General features: G+C 44.7%; 1 protein-coding gene across 4 annotated transcripts in view; it reads left to right on the top strand.

The window, feature by feature from the left end:
• The window catches only part of DGKD (diacylglycerol kinase delta), a 1,336,482-nt gene that overhangs the window by 409,123 nt on the left and 905,937 nt on the right, over nt 1-21,422 (top strand). For all 4 annotated transcript variants that reach the window (XM_069213762.1, XM_069213763.1, XM_069213760.1 and 1 more), the window contains exon 9: nt 17,590-17,752. In XM_069213762.1, the coding sequence (XP_069069863.1) occupies nt 17,590-17,752 (163 nt within the window). The remainder of the gene's footprint in view (nt 1-17,589; nt 17,753-21,422) is intronic.

Below are 21,422 nucleotides of genomic sequence, written 5' to 3'. Positions count from 1 at the left end.
TTTATCTGCAACAACGGGGGAGAGGGACACGCTCATCTCAATTGTTTTCTGGCACAGACAATTTGGAATTGGGCAATTCATAATCGCATTCAACTACTAGCAGAGTCTATCCCAGGCATACACAACCAACTAGCAGACCTCTTAAGCAGGATGCAGCAACAAATACACAAGTGGGAAATTCACCCACAAGGGATTCAGCAGTAATTTCATATGTGGGGAACATTACACAAAGACCTCTTTGCAACAAGCACAAAAATGCAAAATGCCCAAAATTTGCATCCAGGTACCTACACCCTCAATCCATGGGCAATGCTCTATGGATCAATTAGTTAGGGATATTCGCTTACACTTTTTTCCCCCTCTCCTATTAATTCCATTCCTGGTCAACAAGATCCGTCACACCTCCTTCACTATGATACTCATAGCTCCCACGTGGGCACATCAACACTGGTACACAACACTGTTGGATCTATCTGTAGTACCACATCGCAAGCTCCCAAACAGACCAGACCTGTTGACGCAAAACAAAGGTCAGATCAGACATCCCAATCCCACTATGCTCAACCTAGCAATTTGGCTCCTGAAGTCATAGAGTTTGGATATCTACAGCATCCATCAAAATGTATGGACATTCTAGAAGAAGCTTGTAAGCCTACAACGAGACAGTGCTATGCAGTGAAATGGAAATGTTTTGTATATTACTGTCAACCCAAAAACATTGATCCACTTAAAGCTTCAGAACAGGATATTGTTTGTTATTTGCTTTACTTACAAAAAGCAAATCTTGCACATTCATCTATTAAAATACATTTAACAGCAATATCAGCCTACCTCCAAAACAGACAGCAAACTTCTCTGTTTAGAATTCCTGTCATAAAAAGCTTTCATGGAAGGCCTTAAGAGTTACTCCACCTAGCGCTCCGCCAACTCCTGCCTGCAGTCTTAACATTGTGCTCACAAGTCTAATGGGTCCACCATTTGAACCTATGAATTCTTGCACTCTTCAGTTTCTCTCATGGAAAGTTGCTTTCCTGGTATCAATTACTTCCCTAAGGAGAGTTAGTGAAATTCAAGCATTCACTTTAGAAGAATCTTTCTTCTAAATTCACAAACACAAAATAGTACTTAGGACAAATTGAAAATTCCTACCAAAAAAAGTGGTTTCACCATTTCACATCAATCTGTGAGTGGAATTGCCAGTCTTCTTTCTTAGCCAGATTCAGTTGCTGAAAGAGCTCTTTATTCTCTTGATGTCAAAAGAGCTAGCATGTATTATATAGACAGAACAAAAGATTTCAGGAAATCCAAATAACTTTGTGGCTTTTCAGCAGCCTCATAAGGGTAATCCTATTTCAAAACGTGGATTAGCCAGATGGATAGTAAGGTGTACCCTAACTTGCCATCTTAAAGCTAAAAGGCAACTATTATTAACTCCTTAAGCACATTGTACTAGAAAGAAAGGAGCTTCAATGGCATTCCTAGGAAATATACCAATGGCAGACATATGCAAAGCAGCCACCTGGTCCACACCACACATATTTACTAAACACTACTGTGTGGATGTGCTTTCTCGCCAACAAGCAAATGTTGGTCAAGTAGTGCTTAAAATACAATTTCAAATTACTCCACCAACTCCTACATGCTAGCCACGGCTTATTTCAGGAGGGGACTGCTTTTCAGTCTATGCAAAGCATGTGTATCTGCAGCTACACATGCGATCGAACCGAAAATGTCACTTACCCAGTAGATAGACATCTGTTCATGGCATGTAGTGCTGCAGGTTCACATGCGCCCTCCCTCCTCCCCGGAAGCCTGTAGCCATTGTAGTACTTTCTTTATGTAAATATATATATATACATTGCATGGACATCTTCTTTTCTTACTATATATATATGTACATATACATTTCTTCACTCCTTACTTCACCCTCCTGCCGGAAAACAATCTAACAAAGGATTCGATGCCCATGCGCACTATCAATGAGATGAGGAGTCACTTGATCTCGTGACTCGAAAAAGCTTCTTCGAAGAAAAACAACTTTTAACACTCCAAGCCCAGCACTCCATACCACAAACAGATGTCTACTGGGTAAGTGACATTAAATATATAAATATATATAACCATTGTGGAGTTCGTATATATAAATAAAATAACCATTGTTGAGTTCTGTGATCATTATGATTTCACTGCTATGATTATTTTCAAAATTGTACTTGTAATTGTTATTACCTTTGAAATAAAAGTCCACGTTATTTTCTCTGTGCATGAAACCTGAAATGTGCCTTAATGAATTCATTAGTCAGACCAAGAGTGCTGCATTCTTGGCAGTCCTTTCATTTCATCTCCTCCTAGTCTGAGGTAGAGCAGAACAGCAGGTCAAAACATCACCCTGCTGACATACTATGCGCCACCGCACCCTTTAAGGAGAAAGGGAGACTCCGTCACTTGGACTACATGAGATGGCTGAGCTTCTACGTAGTTTATACCAAAGAAGACAGGGTGGATGATCAGCTCCTTGTGAAGGGAAAATAGGCAAGGCTGTGCAGAAGATAACCATCTCCTACTTGAATATGTTCTGCATTAAAATCTGCATTGCGATGCAGCCTCCGAAAGTACTGCATGCTCATTTTACTAGGGTGAAAGTTGCTACCACAGGGTTAAAATGCAGAGTCCCAGTCCTAAATGTGTACCAAGTGGGTAATTGGATGTTCCTCCATAAGTTCATGAAGCACTATTGCTTTATCAGAAAAACAAGTTATTTACCTTCTCAGAGAATAAAGTTTAAAGCGTTAATGATCACCCATCATGCCATACACAAAAATGTCCCCTTTACATGCAGGAAAAGTTAAGATATATACCTCAGTAGACTTTAGGCTGGGCAAGCCAAAATCTACTTTGTATTTCCAGAATGCACAAGAGCAGAGGTCAGAAGGTATTTTCCTTTCCAGGCATCTAACCTATAGAACTCTTTGACAGGACCAACTTCGAAGTAAAGTTTAGGAGCCAGCCTTTAAGACCAAATTGAAAACTGTTTAGTTTACAGAAAAGCTGAGTATCCTGGTAGTAGAGTGCACTTCCTGCTGTTTTTGGCTACCTGCTTAGTGTGGGGACATTTGGTTTGGAAGCAGCTGTTTGCACGTTAGAAATATTGTTTCATTTATTCATTCATTTGTTAATGCTGTTTCTGGTAGAGACTCTGTCTAGCCGCAGATTCCTCACTGACCCTCCCATCCTACCCGTTCTGTAATTGAACTGTATCCATTAATGAGATTCCATGTATAGCAATCTGCGCACTAGTCACACCAATTTGCTTTTGGGGCTCTTTGTCTGCACGCACATTGCTTTTGTGGCTATGTCTCTGTGGACAGGACAAGTCTAGTTAGAAACTTAAAATCAGTATGCAAGAGAAGCGCATATATAGGCTCTGCACATCCTTTCCAGACCGAAACAGCATTGCTGTAGAGCCACAGTGGTTCGCCTGACACCAGGAAAATATTCAAAACATGAGGACTCTGCAGCTATATAGAGTCTCTACCAGAAAGAGTGTTCACAAAGGTAAGTAACTTGTTCTTTTGTCCCTCTGGTTGGAAGGCCGTGCCAAATATTATGCTCTCATTTTAATGGCCTACTCAGTTTCTGTTGTTTGTGTCCTGCCTCCTGTTTCTTCTCTACAATGCATGAAAAGCTAAGGGTTCTGTCTTTAGTTTTAGTGCTATTTGTAATGTCTTTGACTTTGCTGTTTGTTGGTCAGCTGTTGGTTCTTTTCTTTAATTTGTATTATGTTGATTTATTGGTTCAGTTGAATGTATTGACTTTGTAATTCATTGTCACTTATTTTGACGTTTTCAGTATATATTGATGTTATACTTTTTTGCATCCATGCCACCTTGTTGATTTCAATCCTTTGCGGGGTGTTCTGAACTCAGTTTGTTTTCTCTTTTTATTCTTTGCTCTACTGTACTGCGGGAATGTCAAATGAGAAGTATGTCATCTGCTACTCCTTTTCAAGTGATGTGATACATTATTGTGCTTGCTTGTCACTGAACAGTTCAGGTTTTATGGTGCCTGGTATGCCTGTCGTGAAACTGTTCCCCAAGTAGTCTTTGTGCCGTATAGCAAAGTGTGTTGGAGCTAAAGCTATCTGACAGAGACATCTAGTTGCAGTTTCCTTACCTTAGAATTTCCCCAGGCATCAGTCTGGATATGGAGATTTTTCTCTGCAGTACCCCTGCACACGCTGTTAGGTGGCATCGATTGACTCTGCGTCGCCTGCAATGTTGCGGGTCCTAAATAGGCGTCACCTTGGCGTGCTGAGGTCAGGTTCTTTTCATGACTTTCCACACCAGAAGTGCAGAGCCAAGAAGAATACTGACCACTGGTGCGTCAAAACTAGGGTGTGCTGATGTCAGTTCTTTTCTTTCTGCACCAGCCAGCGCTGATCCCAAGAAAGAGCTACCCCTCAGTCATTTTTCACTGGTCTTTTTCGGCTTTTTGTTGAAGTCTTCTGAGTTGTTTAACTCCTGGTGCATCGTGGGATGTCTTCAAGAAAGACCGGTTTCAAGCTTTGCGGTTTATGTCATTGGGCGATGTCCATGACGGATCCGTGCCTCGTGTACCTTTGGTGCCTGTAGCGCGACCACATCACAGTAATTCTCTGAGTGTCGGGCAATGCATTCGAAGGCTTTGAGCTAATGGTCCCTAAAACTGATGGTGGCCCCACACTCGACAGCACGCAAGTCAAGGTCCAGGTCGAGAGGAATGTCCTGGGAGTTGTTGCAGAATCATCCATCGTCATTGTCCCACACCAAGTACTCGAGACGATCAGCTAAGTCGAGGCATAAGAAGAAGTTGAAAAAGACGAAACGTTCTTCGACTTCACCCCGTCCGTCGGCCAACGACATGGGGGAACAGGAGCGTTGTTTCTCTCAGCCTCCCTCTGCGGAGCCTGCACTTGGGCCGGCTTTTTGGGGATGTCCTAGCCAACCTTGTGGACATGCCCTTTGGTGGCACCCGTCTCTATGGAGGAAAAACATACTCAGTGCTGGAGCGCATCAAGGATTCTCATGCTACGGCCAGGTCCTTGGGCCCTCGCGGTGGACCCTTTCCTCCCTTAGTCTGCTTTTTGCACCTTTTGTGGCTACGGAAGGGGCGCAGAGCCACATCTGTTCCCGTCCACCCATCCTGCTGGGCATGCTGCGCAGCCTCTGCTTGGCCAGGGACGTGGGATTTACCGCCCTCGTGGATCAGGAAGCCAGCAGTCTGGTCAGTTCCCCCCTCCCCCTGCAGCTGCTGTCAAACCTTCCTAGTCTGACTCATCCCCCACCAGGAAATAGTCGGAGGCACGATCCGCCATCAACTGGTCTGCTGGCACTCCATCACGCCAGATAGGTGGGTTTTGCAGATAGTCCGAAGGGGCTGCTCTATCGCCTTCGAGACTACCCCTCCATCCATGCCACCAACCTATCATCGAATGACAGAGGTTCACTTGGCACTTCTCCGAGAGAACGTTACGGCTCTCTTGGCCAAGGGACTTGTAGAGAAGGGTTCTTGTGCTAAAAGTAGGTCATCATTGCTATTCCCGCTACTTTCTGGTACCAAAAAAGGACGAGGGCCTCCATCTTATCCTATACTTTCGGTCCCTCAATCTCTTCCTCAGAGTTCAAAATGGTCAGTGATAGCTCAGGTTCTTTCTGCCCTGGACCCATGAGATTGGACAGCGTTATGCTTGCAGGAGACTTATTTTTATATTCCTGTCCTGTCTGTCTACAGACGTTACTTGCAGTTAACGGTAGGCCACAAGCACTTACAGTTCACCGTGCTCCCCTTTGGCCTAACCAGAGCCCCTCGGGTGTTCACCAAGAAGATGGCGGTGGTCACAGCTCATCTGCATAGGTCAGGGATTACAGCCTTCCCCTATCTCGACGACTGGCTGTTGAAAGCGGGTTTGCCCTGGGCTGTCATCTCCCACCTCCAGACTGCAACAAACTGCCTGCATTCTCTGGGGTTCACTGTAAACATGCAGAAGTCACACCTGACCCCTCTCAGACGCTCCCTTTCAACTGAGATGTTCTGCACACAGTGCAGTTTTGGGCTTACCCTGCTGAGTGGCGAATCCAGGATATTTAGTGTATGATACTGATGCTTCAGCCTCTATCCTGGAATTCGGTGAGAATGACTGAGGCTGCTGGGCCTCATGGCCTCCTGCATCCTGCTGGTGATTCACACTCACATCTGCAATGTCTCAACTGCAATGTCTAACGCCACGATAAAGCCGATAGGCAGCTAAACTGAATACAAAATGTAATGTCTAATGCCACGATAAAGCCACTAGGTAGCTAAACTGAATACAGAATTTAATGTCTAATGCCACGATAAAGCCAATAGGCAGCTAAACTGAATACAAAATGTAATGTGCTACTGGTGAACATTGAACAACTAATATGCAGTGGTGAAACACAGTCAGTGGTCAAACATAATTATGTTCACTACACCTTGCCTACTTATTATGTACCCTCCACATCCTTCTAAGGAGGAGGAGAGACTCCATCACCTGGACCCAAAAAGAGCGTTGGCTTTCGACCTTTATCGTACCAAATAGTTCCGGGGGGGATGATCAACTCTTTGTTTATGTGGGTGCAAAGAAAGGTTGGCAGTGCAGAAGAGAACCCTTTCCAGATGGGTCATTCTCTGGATTAAAATATTCTACAAACTGGCTAAGACGCAACCCCCTGAGGGTTTGCGTACTCATTCTACCAGAGCTAAAGCTGCGACCACTAAGTTAGCATGCGGAGTTCCAGTCCTTGACATCAGTCAGGTGTCAACGTGGGCATCTCTACCAAACACTACTGCCTGGACACTCAGGGCCATAGGGAAGGGCACTTTGCCCATTTGGCCCTTTAGGACTTTCTAGTATGATCTTATTTCGCAGACCCACCTCTGGGGATGGTATTGCTTTGGTATCTGTTCTAAGGTAAGGAATCTGCAACTAGATGTCTCTATCAGATAGACAAGCTTACTTACCTTCGGTAACACCTTATCTGGTGTAGAGCACATCTAGTTGCGGATTTCTTACCAACCAACCCATCCTCCCAGCTCTGCAAACTGATTTCTAGGGACAGGTACCCCTTTCAGTGCTCTAGTTTTGACTCGACAGTAGTCAGTGTTCTTCTTCACTCTGCACTTCTGGCATGCAAAGTTGTGAGAAGATCCTGATGTCGGCACGCCACCTATAAAGGACCTGCAATGTCCTATCCAACGTTTATGACCCCGACAACAGACGCTGAGCCGATCAATGCCACCTAACGGCACGCAAGGGTACTGCTCGAGAAGAATCTCTGGATCCAGTCCGACGCCTGGGGAACTTCTAAAGTAAGAAATCTGCAACTAGATGTTTGTCGGACAGCTTCAGTTCCAACACACTTTGCTGTACTGCACAAAGACTACTTGGGAAGCATTTCCACGACAGGCATACCCGGCACCATAAAACCTGAACTGTGCAGCCATAAGCAAGCACAGTAATGGATTATATCACTGGAAAAGGAGTAGCAGATGAAATACTGCTCATGTAACGTTCCAGTAGTACCGTAGAGCACAGAATAAAAAAAGAAAATAAACTGAGTTCAGAACCCCCCAAAGGACTACAACCAACAAGGTGGACATGGATGCAGAAAAGTATAAAAACATCAACTAACATACTGAAAACATCAACATTTCTAATGATGAATTACAAAGAAGGCACAGTTAATTAACTGGGATGGGATATTTGCCTGAGCTTTGCACTCTACACTGCTGATTTCTCTGTTGAATCTGAAAATTAAACAACACTCAGCCATTACAGTAACCCTCAATAAATTGATATGGGCCGGGCACCAATGGGTCCTGAAGCTATGGATATGTTAGCAAGGTAATTTTGGAAGCTACTGATATGTTCCAATTTACAGATTCTGCAGCCAAAAACAAATATTTCATCCAGAACCTAGAGAGCCGGTCAAGGGACTAGCTCCTGAAGAGTCCACGTATTTAAAATCTCTGGAACCTCAAATATACTTGGTCACCTGTAACTCAATTTTGTTATGCCCCATACGATTTATGGTATGGTGTTTGCGGAATCATCTGTTACTCTCAAATACCACAAGACAAGGACATGCCAGGTACACTTGACTGACAAGGGCTTAGCATGTGGCTTTGTGAATGTACGTTAGACAGCTTTAGTGGACATAATGAAAAAAACAAACGTACTTCTTTAAGGCTTTCTTAAAGGGCCAAATAAGAACGTTTCAACCAAGACAATTGTAGCCACTGGATGTGGAGTTTGCATATAGAAATAACAGATTTGATGTTATAGCCATTTGAATTCATGCACAAATGCCCTCATATGGTGTTTAGTTTGAACATCAGCTATTTAGTTGCAGTAACCACACTTAGTTATTGATTTCAGACCCTTGCAGCCAGGGACAGTTCATTCAAAGTCCCAGGGAGAGAGATACTTTCAAAGTACACCTCAAATTCTTGTAAAAGCTAGTTGTACTGTCATTCAAACCAAGGCATTGCTAATCTTCTTCCAGAATCCTCAGTAACCAGTGAAGAGATTTCCTCACATGTCAGTTGTTAGAGGAGCAATAATATGCTAACCAGACAGTCCGTTATACTTCAGAAACACATACCATCGCTTTGTATCTTTTGTCAGCCATACAGCAGTAATGTGATCACAAAAGTCATTAATACACTACATTGCAGCATGTTTTAATTATCTTATAAACAGCTTCTAGTTATCACACCAACGCACAACTGTAGGTAGCTGGCCTGGTGTGTGGTGAGAACCTATGGTGTTATCACCTTATACCAGGTTCAGGTATCCCCTATTAGTGAGGTGTAGGCAAAGTCCAGGAAGGACTCTATAGAGGTAGCTGTGGATGAGCAGCCAAAACCTATCTAGGAGACATATAAAGCTTATGCAATACCACTATAATCACACAGCACTTACACACGTGAAAGAACCACACAGTGTTACAAAATTAAAGGTACTTTATTATAGTTACACAAATACTAGAATAGTGAATAGGCAAACCCCAACTGGACGTAGGTAAATACACTATGATATACACATTAGAAATCAGTACATAGCTTAGAAAGCAATAGGCATTGGTAAAGCAACAGGAAATAGTGAGTGCACTAGGGGAGGGGCCAGACCATATACTAAAAAGTGGAATGTGAAAGGTAGTGCCCCACTCAAGGAAGTGGAATCGGTAGACGGGAGCTGGATGAACTAGGAACCCCAAGGGGTGAGAACCAGAGTGACCCCCCAGCGACCAGAAGAGCAGAGAAGTATGTACCTGGTTTTCCCCAAAACCAACAGGAGGACTATGGAAAAGGATTATGCAAGACGTAACCAAGACGGGAAGAACCCAAAGGTGGATCCTGATAGAAGAGGACCTGCAAAGGAAGGGGACCAAGTCCAGTTCGAGTTAGAGTGTCCGGTGGTGGCAGGACCAGTTCGGTGAACAAAGAAGGTAATCAGTGCAGCAGAGGAGCTGAAGAGGCTTCCCAGAAACGATGCAAGTGATGTCCCACGTCGATGGTCGAGATGCAGGCGGTCAGTGGTGCTGGAAAACCACCAATAAGCCTTGGCAAATGCAAGTGATGGAGAAGAAGGTTTGCAAGTCTGAAGAGAGACCAGCAAGGTCAAGAGGACTTGACCCAATGATGGGAGTTCAAGGTGACCCTCAGCAGCTGGGAGAGTCACAAGAAGAGGAGGCAGCCCCCACAGGCAACCCACTGGCAGCAGGCACAGGAGTTGCACTGGGCCCACTCAGCACACCTGAAGGGGAGTCCCATGTCGCTGGAGCAGCAGGCAGGAGGCTGTGCTTTGCGGGAAGGAGTGCTGGAGGCCGGGAATATGCGGAGCCCTGTACAGGGGTACTGTTCTACAAGGAGAGGCAGGGGCTTACCATCCCCCAAGTTGGACAGCTGGTACAGATGACCAGGGGAACCACTCCAGACCACCACCTGTGATGCAGGATCCACACATCTCCGGAGGTGGGAAGATCCATGCAGCTGGTTGTCATTGCAGTTGGTGCCTGCGGATGCAGGGGAGTGACTCTTTCACTCCAAGGGAGATTCCGTCTTACTTCTTGTGCAGGCTGAAGACTCGTCACCCTCAGAGGATGCACAGCTAGGGAAATGTTGTAGTTGCTGGAAGGAGCCGGAGAAACAGTGTTGCAGAGCGGAGTCATCGCTGAAGTTGGAGATTGTCCGTTCCTGGAGGGTCCAGTTGCAGTCCCAGTGGCCAGAAGATGAAGTAAATGATGCAGAGGAGTCCTTCTGGAATCTTGCACATCGAATCTGAAGACCCACAAAGATTGGTCACCTAGCAGGGTGACCACCTGTCAGGAGGGTGCTGTGACGTCACTTCCCTGACCTGACCACTCAGATGCTCCCAGGGGCCTGGGACGCCTTGAGTTCAAGATGGCAGAATCAAGTGGCCTCCTGGAGGAGCTATGGCCACCACCTCTAGGGTGGTGATGGACAGGGGAGTGTGTCACTCCTATTTTCTTTGTCCAGTTTCATGCCAGAGCAGGGACCCGGGGTCCCTGCACTGGTGCAAACCGGTTTATGCAAGGAGGGCACCAAATGTGCCCTTCAAAGCATATCGGTGGCTTGAGGAGGCTACCCCTCCTGAGCCATGTAACACTTATTTCCAAGGGAGAGGAAATCATTTGTGCTGCCTTCCTCTGCCCGGGCTGGTCAAGCAGCAGGAGGGCAGAAACCTGTCTGAGGTGTGGCAGTAGCATGGGTTTCCCAGAAAACCCCAGAAGACTGGTAGGTGCAATACTGAGGGTCCTCTAAGGAGCCCTCCGAGTGCATGGAATCCTGCAACCAATACCAGCAACAGTATTGAGGTGTGATTCAGACATGTTTGATACCAATCATGCCCAGGTTTAGAGTTACCGTTATGTAGCTGGACATAGGTAATTACCTATGTCCAGTACACGGGTAAAATGACTTCCCCGCACTTAGAAAGTCCTGTGTAATGGAGCTGGAGTTCATAGGGGCACCTCTGCTCATGTAGGAGTACACTCACTCACAGGTACCCACACTCTGCCCTCTGGGCTAGGAGGGCCTACCATAGTGGTGACTTACAATGACCTGGTGCAGTGACCTATAGTGAAAGGGTGCATACAATGGCAGGTCTGCAGACACATTTTGCATGGGCTCACATGGGTGGCACAATACGGGCTGCAGCCCATGGGGAGCCCCTGGTACCCCAGTGCCCTTAGTACCCAAGTACCATATACTAGGGACTTATAAACAACCACATTTGGAGGGAGAGAACACAATCCCTGGGGTCCTGATTAGCAGGATTCCAGTGAAAACAGTCAAAATACACTGACAGCAGGCAAAAAGTGAGGGTAACCATGCCAAATAGACTGAACTTCATTTCTATACATTCAATTCAATGCAGTTTGATTTGGCCTTTCACACAATATTGCCTCCTGGATATCCATGCAATACAAAAAACAGTAGTGAGGAATGTATGGTGCTCCTACTCATCCTTCACACTCAAAGAGCACTACTGTCAAATTGAAGCACTGCTTGTGAATCCACAGTTACACCCATGCAGCAGAAAAAGATGATAGATTCATATACCAGTCACCATACAACCACAACCACCTCAAGGATAGATCAGGAAACTGTACTTTTAGGTCTGACTTGACAACGCAACCTAAAAAGTAGTTTTCAGCAGTAAAACAGAGAGGGGCTTTGGCACCACTCACATGATGATAGACAGAAGTAGATGTTTTGATTGGGCAGAAGTTGTGTGCTTTAACAGAAAAAGTGATTACCCTCAAAAAGCTGTAATCATTTGTGTATCAAGTTGCTACAGCTCTTTATCAAGCCTAGCTGGTGTGTTACAAAAGAGCTTGACCTTTTGTTCAGACACATGCCACTGGAACAATACAGTTCTCTTAGATTATTGGAAAATTGTGGTGTTTGTTCTTCTGTGGAAGCAGCATAGATGGGAGGAGGACTGTCAGGAAGAGTATGTTATTATTTTGTAGTCCCCCCCAACTTCCCCTTTCCTTTCCATCATGTACGTCTGAGGTGCCATGCCATGGCACTCCTTGAGAGAATGATGTTCATCTTTTGTCATTCCTACTTTAAAGTTCTAACTGTTTTTGAGCTAATTTTCTCCCAAAATTAATTATTAACTTTGTTATTATTTAATGATTAAAAATTACATTTTAAATATTATATTCATGTACCTCAAATGTAATATTTTGTATATTATATTAAATTAGTTTGCTTATTTAATATATCATTTCAATTACCCTTCCCTGAATAAAAAAAACCCTTATTGCCCCTTAATGTTACTAGTTATTTTCTGATCCCTACAAACTCCTTACCACCACTTAACGTTACCCATCGCTTTACCATCAAAACCCCTTACTAACCACTAATGCTGCAATTCCTAGGACCCTTAAAACTACGTATTACCCCTTAATCCAACCTTTCCTTGAATCCCAGAAGAAACTGCCACCACCATGAAGTACGTCCTATCAGGGGCCCCATTGGACTTATGCTCCTCCTATGCTAACTCTCTTGCCCCACTAAAACACAGCAATACATGAGCATATAGATTCCAGGCTAGTTGGTACATGAAGGATCTCAAGACTGGTGAAATGGCACTGCAAACAGCTGGAGTGCAAATGGAGAATGAGCCAGGACAAAACAGACAAGTGCACATTCAAATCAACCCTAAGACACTACTACCAAATGATCCGGACCACCAGATGCGCTGCTCTGGCAGACTGCATTGTTTCCAGCACCAACAGAAGCAAAGAAATGTTGCCATTATGAAGAGTTTCACCTCACAGGCAACTGCCTTCAAATTGATCACCCCCCTGCAGCAACTCTGCACTAGTCTCTCTCAATTCTTGAGCAACAGAATCACTGCTATTTACAGCAACATCAAGCTGCAACCAGACCCGACAGACCTCACCAAGCGCCTCCTGGTCTCATCCAAATAACCAATGCTAACCATGTTTCCCATCATCACTCCAGAAGAAACCACCCCTACCATGCAGTCCATCCGCAGAGGGCCCCAGCAAACTCCTGCCCCCACCAAACTCCTGCCCCCACCATGCCTACTCCAGAGTACTGCAATACACACCCATTTTGAATGCCTGCACTGCGACCTTCCCAGAAGGTTTGGAAAATGCAACTGTGGTCCGATTGCTGATTGCTGGTGTTCATCACTCACTTGCTATAGGCCCATCTCTCTGCTACCATTTCTGGTCAAGGTCTTGGAGAAATCATCAGTAGACCCCTCAGTGAGAACCTCAACAACCACAAACCCTGGACACCACTCATCCTAGTTTCAGTCCCTCCCAACCACAGCACGGAAACTGCCCTCATCACTGCTATGGATGACATCCGCAAGACTCTGGACCTAGGAGGCTCAGCTGCCCTCAACCTCTTGAACCTCTTCACAGCATTTCACACGGTTTTCCACTCCACCCTCATCCAATGCCTACATGACTTTGGAATCCAAAGACACAAACTCTAAAGGATTGGCTCTTTCCTGACAAAGACTCAGACAGCCTGGCACCGTACACTTCGGATGCCTGCGACCTCATCTGCGGAGTTCAACAAGGTTTTCTCATGAGCCCAACCCTCTTCAATGGATACATGATCCCTATACCAGCATTATCCACTCTCCTAACATCAACGTTCTCTCCTACGCCAACAACACACAACTCATTCTCTTTCTCACAGACAAGACGCCCAGTACCCAGATCAAGTTTAATGCCTGCACGACTGAAGTCACCACTGGATGAAGACCTGCTATCTAAAGCTGAACACTGACATGATCAAAATTGTGATGTTTAGGAAGACTGCAACTCTCTGAGGTGGCCAACGGAGCTAGGACCGACACTCACCCCCACACACAGTTACACTAAGAGCAACAGGATTGTCATTGACATCAAACTCAACATGATCACCTATGTCAATGGTGCCACTGTACTGCCTCATGATTCCAGAACCATCAAGCACACCCTAGGCACAAACAAGCTGAACTACGGCAACACCCTCTATGCCAGGATCAGCAAAAACTCACCAGAAGGCTGCTGACCATTCAAAACCTGGCAGCTAGAATCACTCTCAACCTCTCACTTTGCACTCACTTCACATCACACCTGAAGGAGCTCCACTGGCTCCACCTTCACAAATGATCACAATTCAAACTCCAAATCCACGCTTTCAAGTTGCTAACTAACACTGACCCAGTATGCCTCAACATTTGCATCTATTTTCACAATCCTTCCATACACCTTCGCTTGCCTAGATTCCTATTTGCACACATGCCATGCATACGGAAAACCCGATCTGGTAATCAAACCTTCTTAATTGCTCTCAAAGCGTGGAATGACCGGCCACTACACATGAGAGCCTTCTCCTCACTTCTTGAATTTCACAGGAAGCTTTAGGCCCGGCTTTTTGAGTAGTCCCACTAGACCCTAGGTTTCGTTAGACCCAAAAATGCTCAGGGCCAGGATACCCTCCCAGGCAATAGTGCACTCTACAAATCTGCATGACATAACATAAAAGCTCCTTACTGCAACATAAGGTTACCCTACCCTGAAACACTCTTACAACCCCTTAATGCCACCCATCTCTAAACAGTAAAAATTCCTTAGTATCTCTTAACATTATGCTTCCTTAAACCCCAAAAACCTCTTACTTCCATTTAACGTTAAAAACCCTTCCAACCCTCTAATGCTACCATTTCCTGACCTCTACAGACTCCTTGCAATCATTTAATGTTACCCATCCCTGAACCATGAAAGCACCTTACTACTTCTTTCCTTTCCAGAACCGTACAAATTCCTTATTACAACTTAATGCTGCCCTTCTATAAACACGAAAACCCTCTGACTATCCTTTGATGCTACACTTCTATGACCACCAAAACTTTTTACTACCTGTTAATTCTACCTTCCTTAAATCCTAAAGCACCCTTACTAATCGTTACAGCTACACTTCCATGATTCATGTAAGCCCCATACTACCCTTTAAGGGTATTGTTCCCTGAACCGAAAAACCTTACTACACAGTACCGTTAACTGTCCCTCAAACCTAAAATTGGTTTCTTACTACAAATGCTACCTTCCTTGACCCCTTCAAACGGCTTCCCACTGCTTAATGCTACCTTTCTCTGAACCCCACAAACCTTTTGTTATTTCCTAATTCTACCCATCTCTGAACCCTGAAAACTCAGACTATCCCTTAAAACTTCCATTCCTTGAACCCTAAAAACCCTAACTACTCCTTAACGATACCCATTCCTGAACCCTAAGAGCCCTTACTATCACGTAACACTATCCTTTCCTGAACTCTTAAAAACCTTACCCATAACTCTACCCATCCTTGCACCCCAAAAAACCTTTTGTCCACCTTAACTTTACCTTTCACCGAAATCTTAAAACTTCGTACTACCCCTTAATGTAAGCCTTTCCTGAACCCTGAAAAACCCTTTATTTATATTTTTCTGAATCATAAAAACTTCTTGCTATCCCTTAATGCTACCCTTCCTTGAACTCCCTAAAACCTGTACTAACCCATACATCTACCCTTCCCGGACCCTTAAATAAACCCTAGTACTACTAAAATCTACCCTTCCCTGAACCTACTAATCCTTTACTATCTCTTAAGGCTACCAATTCCTGAACCCTAAAATGTCCTCATTACCCCTTTATGCTACCCTTCTGTCAATACTAAAAACCCATTACTAGCCCTTAACCGTATCCTTTCATGAACCCTAATATCCCCTTGACGCTACCCTTCCCTGAAAAGCGGTTACTACTTTTAAACAATACACTTCCCTGATGTCTAAAAACTCCTTCCTACCCCTTAATGCCACCCTTCCCGTACCTTAATGCTACCATTTCCATATCCCCACAAACTACCCATTAACACTCTCTCAGGGAATCTGCCAACTGAAACCACAGGGAGCCTAAGGGTGAAATACTGGGAGCAATTGACAATCAAATTAATGATTTTCACTGGTAATTCCTTATTTCTAAGATGACCATCAGGGTCCCAGTTGTGGTTCCTGTTATTTCTATTGTCACCTCCCTCCCCTTAGTTTTCTATGCCTCAGTTATCAGGAACTCTTGTGAGAAGTAACCAGGTGAGAGTGGGAATGTTGTTAATGAGTCCCATATGGCATCAAGCTACACAAAAAAAGATTATCCGATTAAAGCATTAGAAGAATGCTTTAAAGGCATCAGTGGAAGTACTTTCAAGACTACATTCTGCTATTTATGTATAGTAAAGCTATGATGCATTGCTCCCCAATTAAAGCAATCATTTATAGAGTGTCAGGCGGATTGCTGTTGTAACACAATTCGATCATGCCTTTGCCACAAGCAGTTATGACATTACCACATAACTTTGCAAGCATCGTTTCTGTCTGTCTCTTTTTACATAATTAGTGGTGTAAAATTAACACCAGCTTTTTGCTTGTGATCGGGTACTCAAAGGCTCAGAATGCAGTACGTTTCTTTAAATGCAAAACTATTGTCAAATGCACTAAAAACCACCCTCCGTGCATTTCGCTGTATTTTTTATTTCCTATGTATTTTGTATGGCCCCCAAAGTATGTCAGTGAATGATGTAATATACCAAATATTAGTGCTTGACCATTCTAAGTTTTGGTAATAATGGCCTATCTAGTTAAGGTGAATTTCTTTTTTAAGGTCTGGCTTAATAGCACAGCTCTCTGGATAATATTTTAGCAATTCTTTAAAATATGGGTGAATTGGATTTTGGAGTGGCTCCACCAAGAGGAGTATTACTCTCTCATCTCATGCTGTCAGCTGGCGATGTATCATCCGGACTTCAAGAAAGTGCTTGAATTAGAATGCTCAAATGCTGTTTGTCACATTTTGTTCTTTTTCTCCTACATGGATTCTACACAGAAAGCAATAGTGTTTGATCCTATTTCCCAGCGGCACCAATGTTAGAAGCACAGGCTGTAAAGTGTTAAAGAACATTTGTGCATAAAATACGTGCAAACAGCAGTAATAAATGCTGTTGTTAACTTTTTTGTGGTATGTTAAAGCCAGACCTGTTGGTTTTGCCAATACGTGTTAGTGTTAGCACATACCACTACACTCGGTTTCTTCATGCAAGGCACCGTCAGGCAAATTCCAGTGCAAAGATGGCATTCCGATGAATGAATTTTTCAAGTACATAGCCTATTAAGTTACCCAGGACATGTCTTTGATTAATGCAGATAATTTTATGTTGGAGAGATAACTAGTTTCCTTGCCTTGTCCAACTACTAGAAGGTGCAAATCAGTTTTAAGTTCACCACATTGTAACATTCTCCAGTAACCTCTTTCTTCCTCCAATGCATGGCTCTGGTATGCAGTCTGTTAACTTTACATTTTCTCTCTGCATTTTCCATTGTGTGACTCATGGCTTCTCTTGATCTCCAATAGCAAAAATCTGAACAATGTTGTATTCACTCTGCACTTATACTCAGACCTTCTCTTTAGAACTATTTTATCACTTTCCTTGCAGGGTTCTGGAAGGCATCCTGTCCTCCATCTTGCACTAGTCCTCTCCTGGTATTTGTGAACTCTAAAAGTGGTGACAACCAGGGGGTAAAGTTTCTACGAAGATTTAAACAGCTATTAAACCCTGCTCAGGTGTTCGATCTGATGAATGGAGGTCCTCACCTTGGGTAAGTTGACAGAATGGTGGATGAGAATTTTTATTTGTTTACACTACCAGTGTTGCAACAATTTTGGAATGCTGTACTGAGAAGACATTATATTAAAGGAAGGGACCTACTCCAACGTAGAGCAGCATTCCGTAGAGACTGCAGAAGTCTGCCTGAAAACATTTGCCCTTAAGTCAAAATGAAAAACCAGAGCATTAAGTATGAATCTGCTACTTGAGAGCACGTTCTTCCTTTGTTGAGAAAGCTTCAGAAGATGAGGAGTTAATATTCTGCAGAACTGGGCACAGATCAGAAGGATGGTTCAAACAGTTTCTTCATTAAAGTACAAGTACTAATGTGACATTCCTATAATGAATTTTGAATTTATCTATACATACAGTTTGATTCTATTCATGTTTGGAGGAGATAATTTCTATCTCTTCCAGATATTAACATAATTTGAAGGGCTGATACCCATCTTGGAAAGGCAAATATTTAGTTTGACAACACACAATCCTCAAAACGATTCTCAAAAATGATGCGGCTGTTTTGCAGCAGGGAACTGAAATTAATAATTTCTGGAAGAGACTTCTAACCACAGATTCCTTACCTCACAATATTCTCCAGTAGTCAGACTGGTCCAGAAAATCTTGAGCAGTACCTCTGTGCGCCAGTAAGTGGTACCATCAGCTTCAGATCAACATCGTCTGCGCAAACAGCCTCAAATATACAGAGCTTCCTTGATCCCTTTTTGATCAACTTTTTCTTGACCTTTGTCGAGCTCTTTTTTAATACTTTTTTTCCACAGTGTTAAGGATATGTCTCCTTCAAAACCTATGAGTTTTGAGCTTTGCAGGGAGTATCCCAGAAAGATGTCTGTGACTGATCTTCTCTTGATATGTCCATGATGCTTGGGGTCGGGCCACGACTCCAAGGCCTTCTCTGATTGTCTCTAAATGCACTCTAAGGTGATTTGGGAGAGGACGATAAAGCTCCTCACAGTGTGGCGACTGAGAACATTGCATTGTGGACCCATCTTCTCCCACCTTGCTGCCATAACCTGGAACTCCCTCCCTACCAACCTATGCAAGACCCAGGACCTCCTAACCTTCAGAAAGCACCTCGAAACATGGCTTTTCGAGCAGTACCCTTCCCCCCCTCCCCCCAGCGCCTTGAGACCCTACCGGGTGAGTAGTGCGCTTAAGAAATTTGTTTGATTGATTGATCTTGTAGATGATTCTGGGTTCACCCCTGGAGCTGTTCCTAGGATGGGTCATCCTCGAAGTCGATGTTGGGTAAGTCCAAAAAGAAGAAGAAGTTTAAGCGCTACTCAACTTTACTGTGCCCTTCCATGTCCCTCGAAAGAGCACAGGGGACACCATGTTCCTCTAGGCCGCTTCCGTCTCCGCACCTCTGGAATTTTCCTGGTGGCAAAGCAGGTCCTGACCAGCTTCAGGAGTTCTATGAGACGTTGGCCTGCATCTTCGGTCAGCCGACTCACTAGTGTGTCTTCTGGCCCCAAGGAGCCGAGAGGTTCTCCACCCAGATTACTAATGGTGGGCTCTACCCCAATGCCGGCTGGACCCTCTGGATCCATTCCAGTCCTGAGCCCTATTCTAGCTCTGTAACCTTTACCAGACTTCGGTCTCTCAACCACTTTTCTAGCGCCACTGACACTGCATGTTCCACCCTGAAACAGTGCCGTCTTTTGGCACTGAGTTTGTGGATGAAGTGGAATATGGGACCCTTGACCGCTCCGATTAAATTGCTCAGTCCTTCCCATAGCAGAAATGGTACATGGAGTTTGTTTGACACCAGTGGGCTTAACACCTCTCACAGGCCAGGGTTGGTCTTTCCTCCACCACCAAGGAGAGTTTTATTTGTGATGGTCATGACAAATGCAACTGAGGCCTTTTATCTCCACCTTCCATTAGTGGAAGTGAAGACTAATGAGGTGCTCCAGCTGGGGCAAGTCAGTCGGGAGCACCTGCTCCCATTTAACGAAGCCCTCACAGATGTCCTCCTGAGGACTTGGTTCAAAGACTATTGAGAGCACCCCTTGTATTGCCAGGTTGCCCGCTATTGGGCACTCAGCATCCATACCAAGAGTTTGGTAGTCCAGGCAGAGTTAACCTAGGGGCTTTTCCCACTGCACCCATGGATCGGGAGCTCAAACGATTGGACTCATTTGGCAAGACGTTTTTTTTTCCTTCTGCCAGCTTGGCCTTGTGGGCAGTTCATACTGCTTGCCCTCTGGGCCGCTACTCTTACGATTTGTGGGACTCTGGCACAGGTGGTACTTGGGGTCTCTGAGAAGATCCTCACTCAAGCCATGTTCGATGGACTGGATGCTGTGAAATTCAGCATAAGGCATGAGTTGGACACAATTGCTCCATTAGCATACTAATGGAGTCCATGGTGGCTCTTAGGTGCCACATTTGGTTGCATTCCACGGGATGTTCGGGGGATGTCCAGGCAAGCCTCATGGACATGCCCTTTGATGGCTGTCACCTATTTGATGAAAACGTGGATGCAGTGCTGGAGTGCTTTAAGAATGGCATGGTCAAGAATGGTTTGCTACTTGAGGTTGACTGTGCCCCTGCCAACCACCTTCCTCCTTTTGTCACTCCCATAGCTTCAGTACCTGCAAGGTCAGTCAGCAGGCTCCATAGTTTTTTTGCAGCAGAGGCACCCATGGACCTTGCGGACACCAAGAGAATTGTATTGGCCAGTTCTCCACCTCTTACGCTTCCTCCATATCTCTTAAGTAAGCCCTCTGTGACTCACTGCCATCCGGTAGATGGCAGAATCCAGCACTTTTTACCAGAGTGGCAGACTGTCACTGCAGACAAGTGGGTCGATTATATTGTTTGGCGGGGTGAAGCCCTTCTATTCTGCAAAACCCAGTCTTTCTTGCCACTATCTGTCCAACCGCTGTCAGAGGTTCACCTGTTCTTGTTGCGTCAGAAGGCACACCTTCTTTTTACAATGTGAGCTGTCGCAGGGGTTCCAGCACAGGTAACAAGTCATGGCTACAACTTTCTCATGCCAAAAGGTGTTGGAGAACTCAAATCTTTTCTAGACCTGCGTCCTCTTAATGCCGTCCTGAGAAAAGATAGGTTCAATATGCTCTGGATACTGGAAACTGGATGGTAGTGTTGGACCTGCAGGATTCTTATTTTCATGTCCTTGTCATACAGGCCTACAGACGTTTCCTGCTGCTCACGATGGGCCAGAAGCATTTACGCTTTGCTGTGCTCCCCTTTGGCTTCACCAGTACCCCTCAGGTGTTCATGAAAGTGATGGCGGTGGTTGGTGCTCATCTTCGGAGGTCGGGAGTCCCAATCTTCCCCCACCTTGATGACTGGCTGTTGAAGATGGGCTCACCCCAGGCAGTTGCCATCTACCTCAAGGCTACAAAGAACCTTTTTCATTTGTTGGGATTCATTCTCAACTTGCTGATGTCAAACCTGATTCCTTCTCAAACACTTCCTTTCATCGGAGTCATTCTGGACACGCATCATTTTCACACTCACCTTGCAGCGTGGAGCATCCAGGACATTCAGGCTATGATCCCAGTGATTCAGTATTAGTCCTGGATTCCTGTGAGACTGACTCTGAGTCTGCTGGGACTGATGGGCAACTGCTTCCTGCTGGTGAAGCTTGACGGGTAGCATATGCATGCTCTGTA

This window comes from Pleurodeles waltl, chromosome 11 (genome assembly GCF_031143425.1).
Source record: "Pleurodeles waltl isolate 20211129_DDA chromosome 11, aPleWal1.hap1.20221129, whole genome shotgun sequence".
Classification (NCBI taxonomy): Eukaryota; Metazoa; Chordata; class Amphibia; order Caudata; family Salamandridae; genus Pleurodeles; species Pleurodeles waltl.
This window is presented reverse-complemented; position numbering and strand designations above follow the sequence as displayed.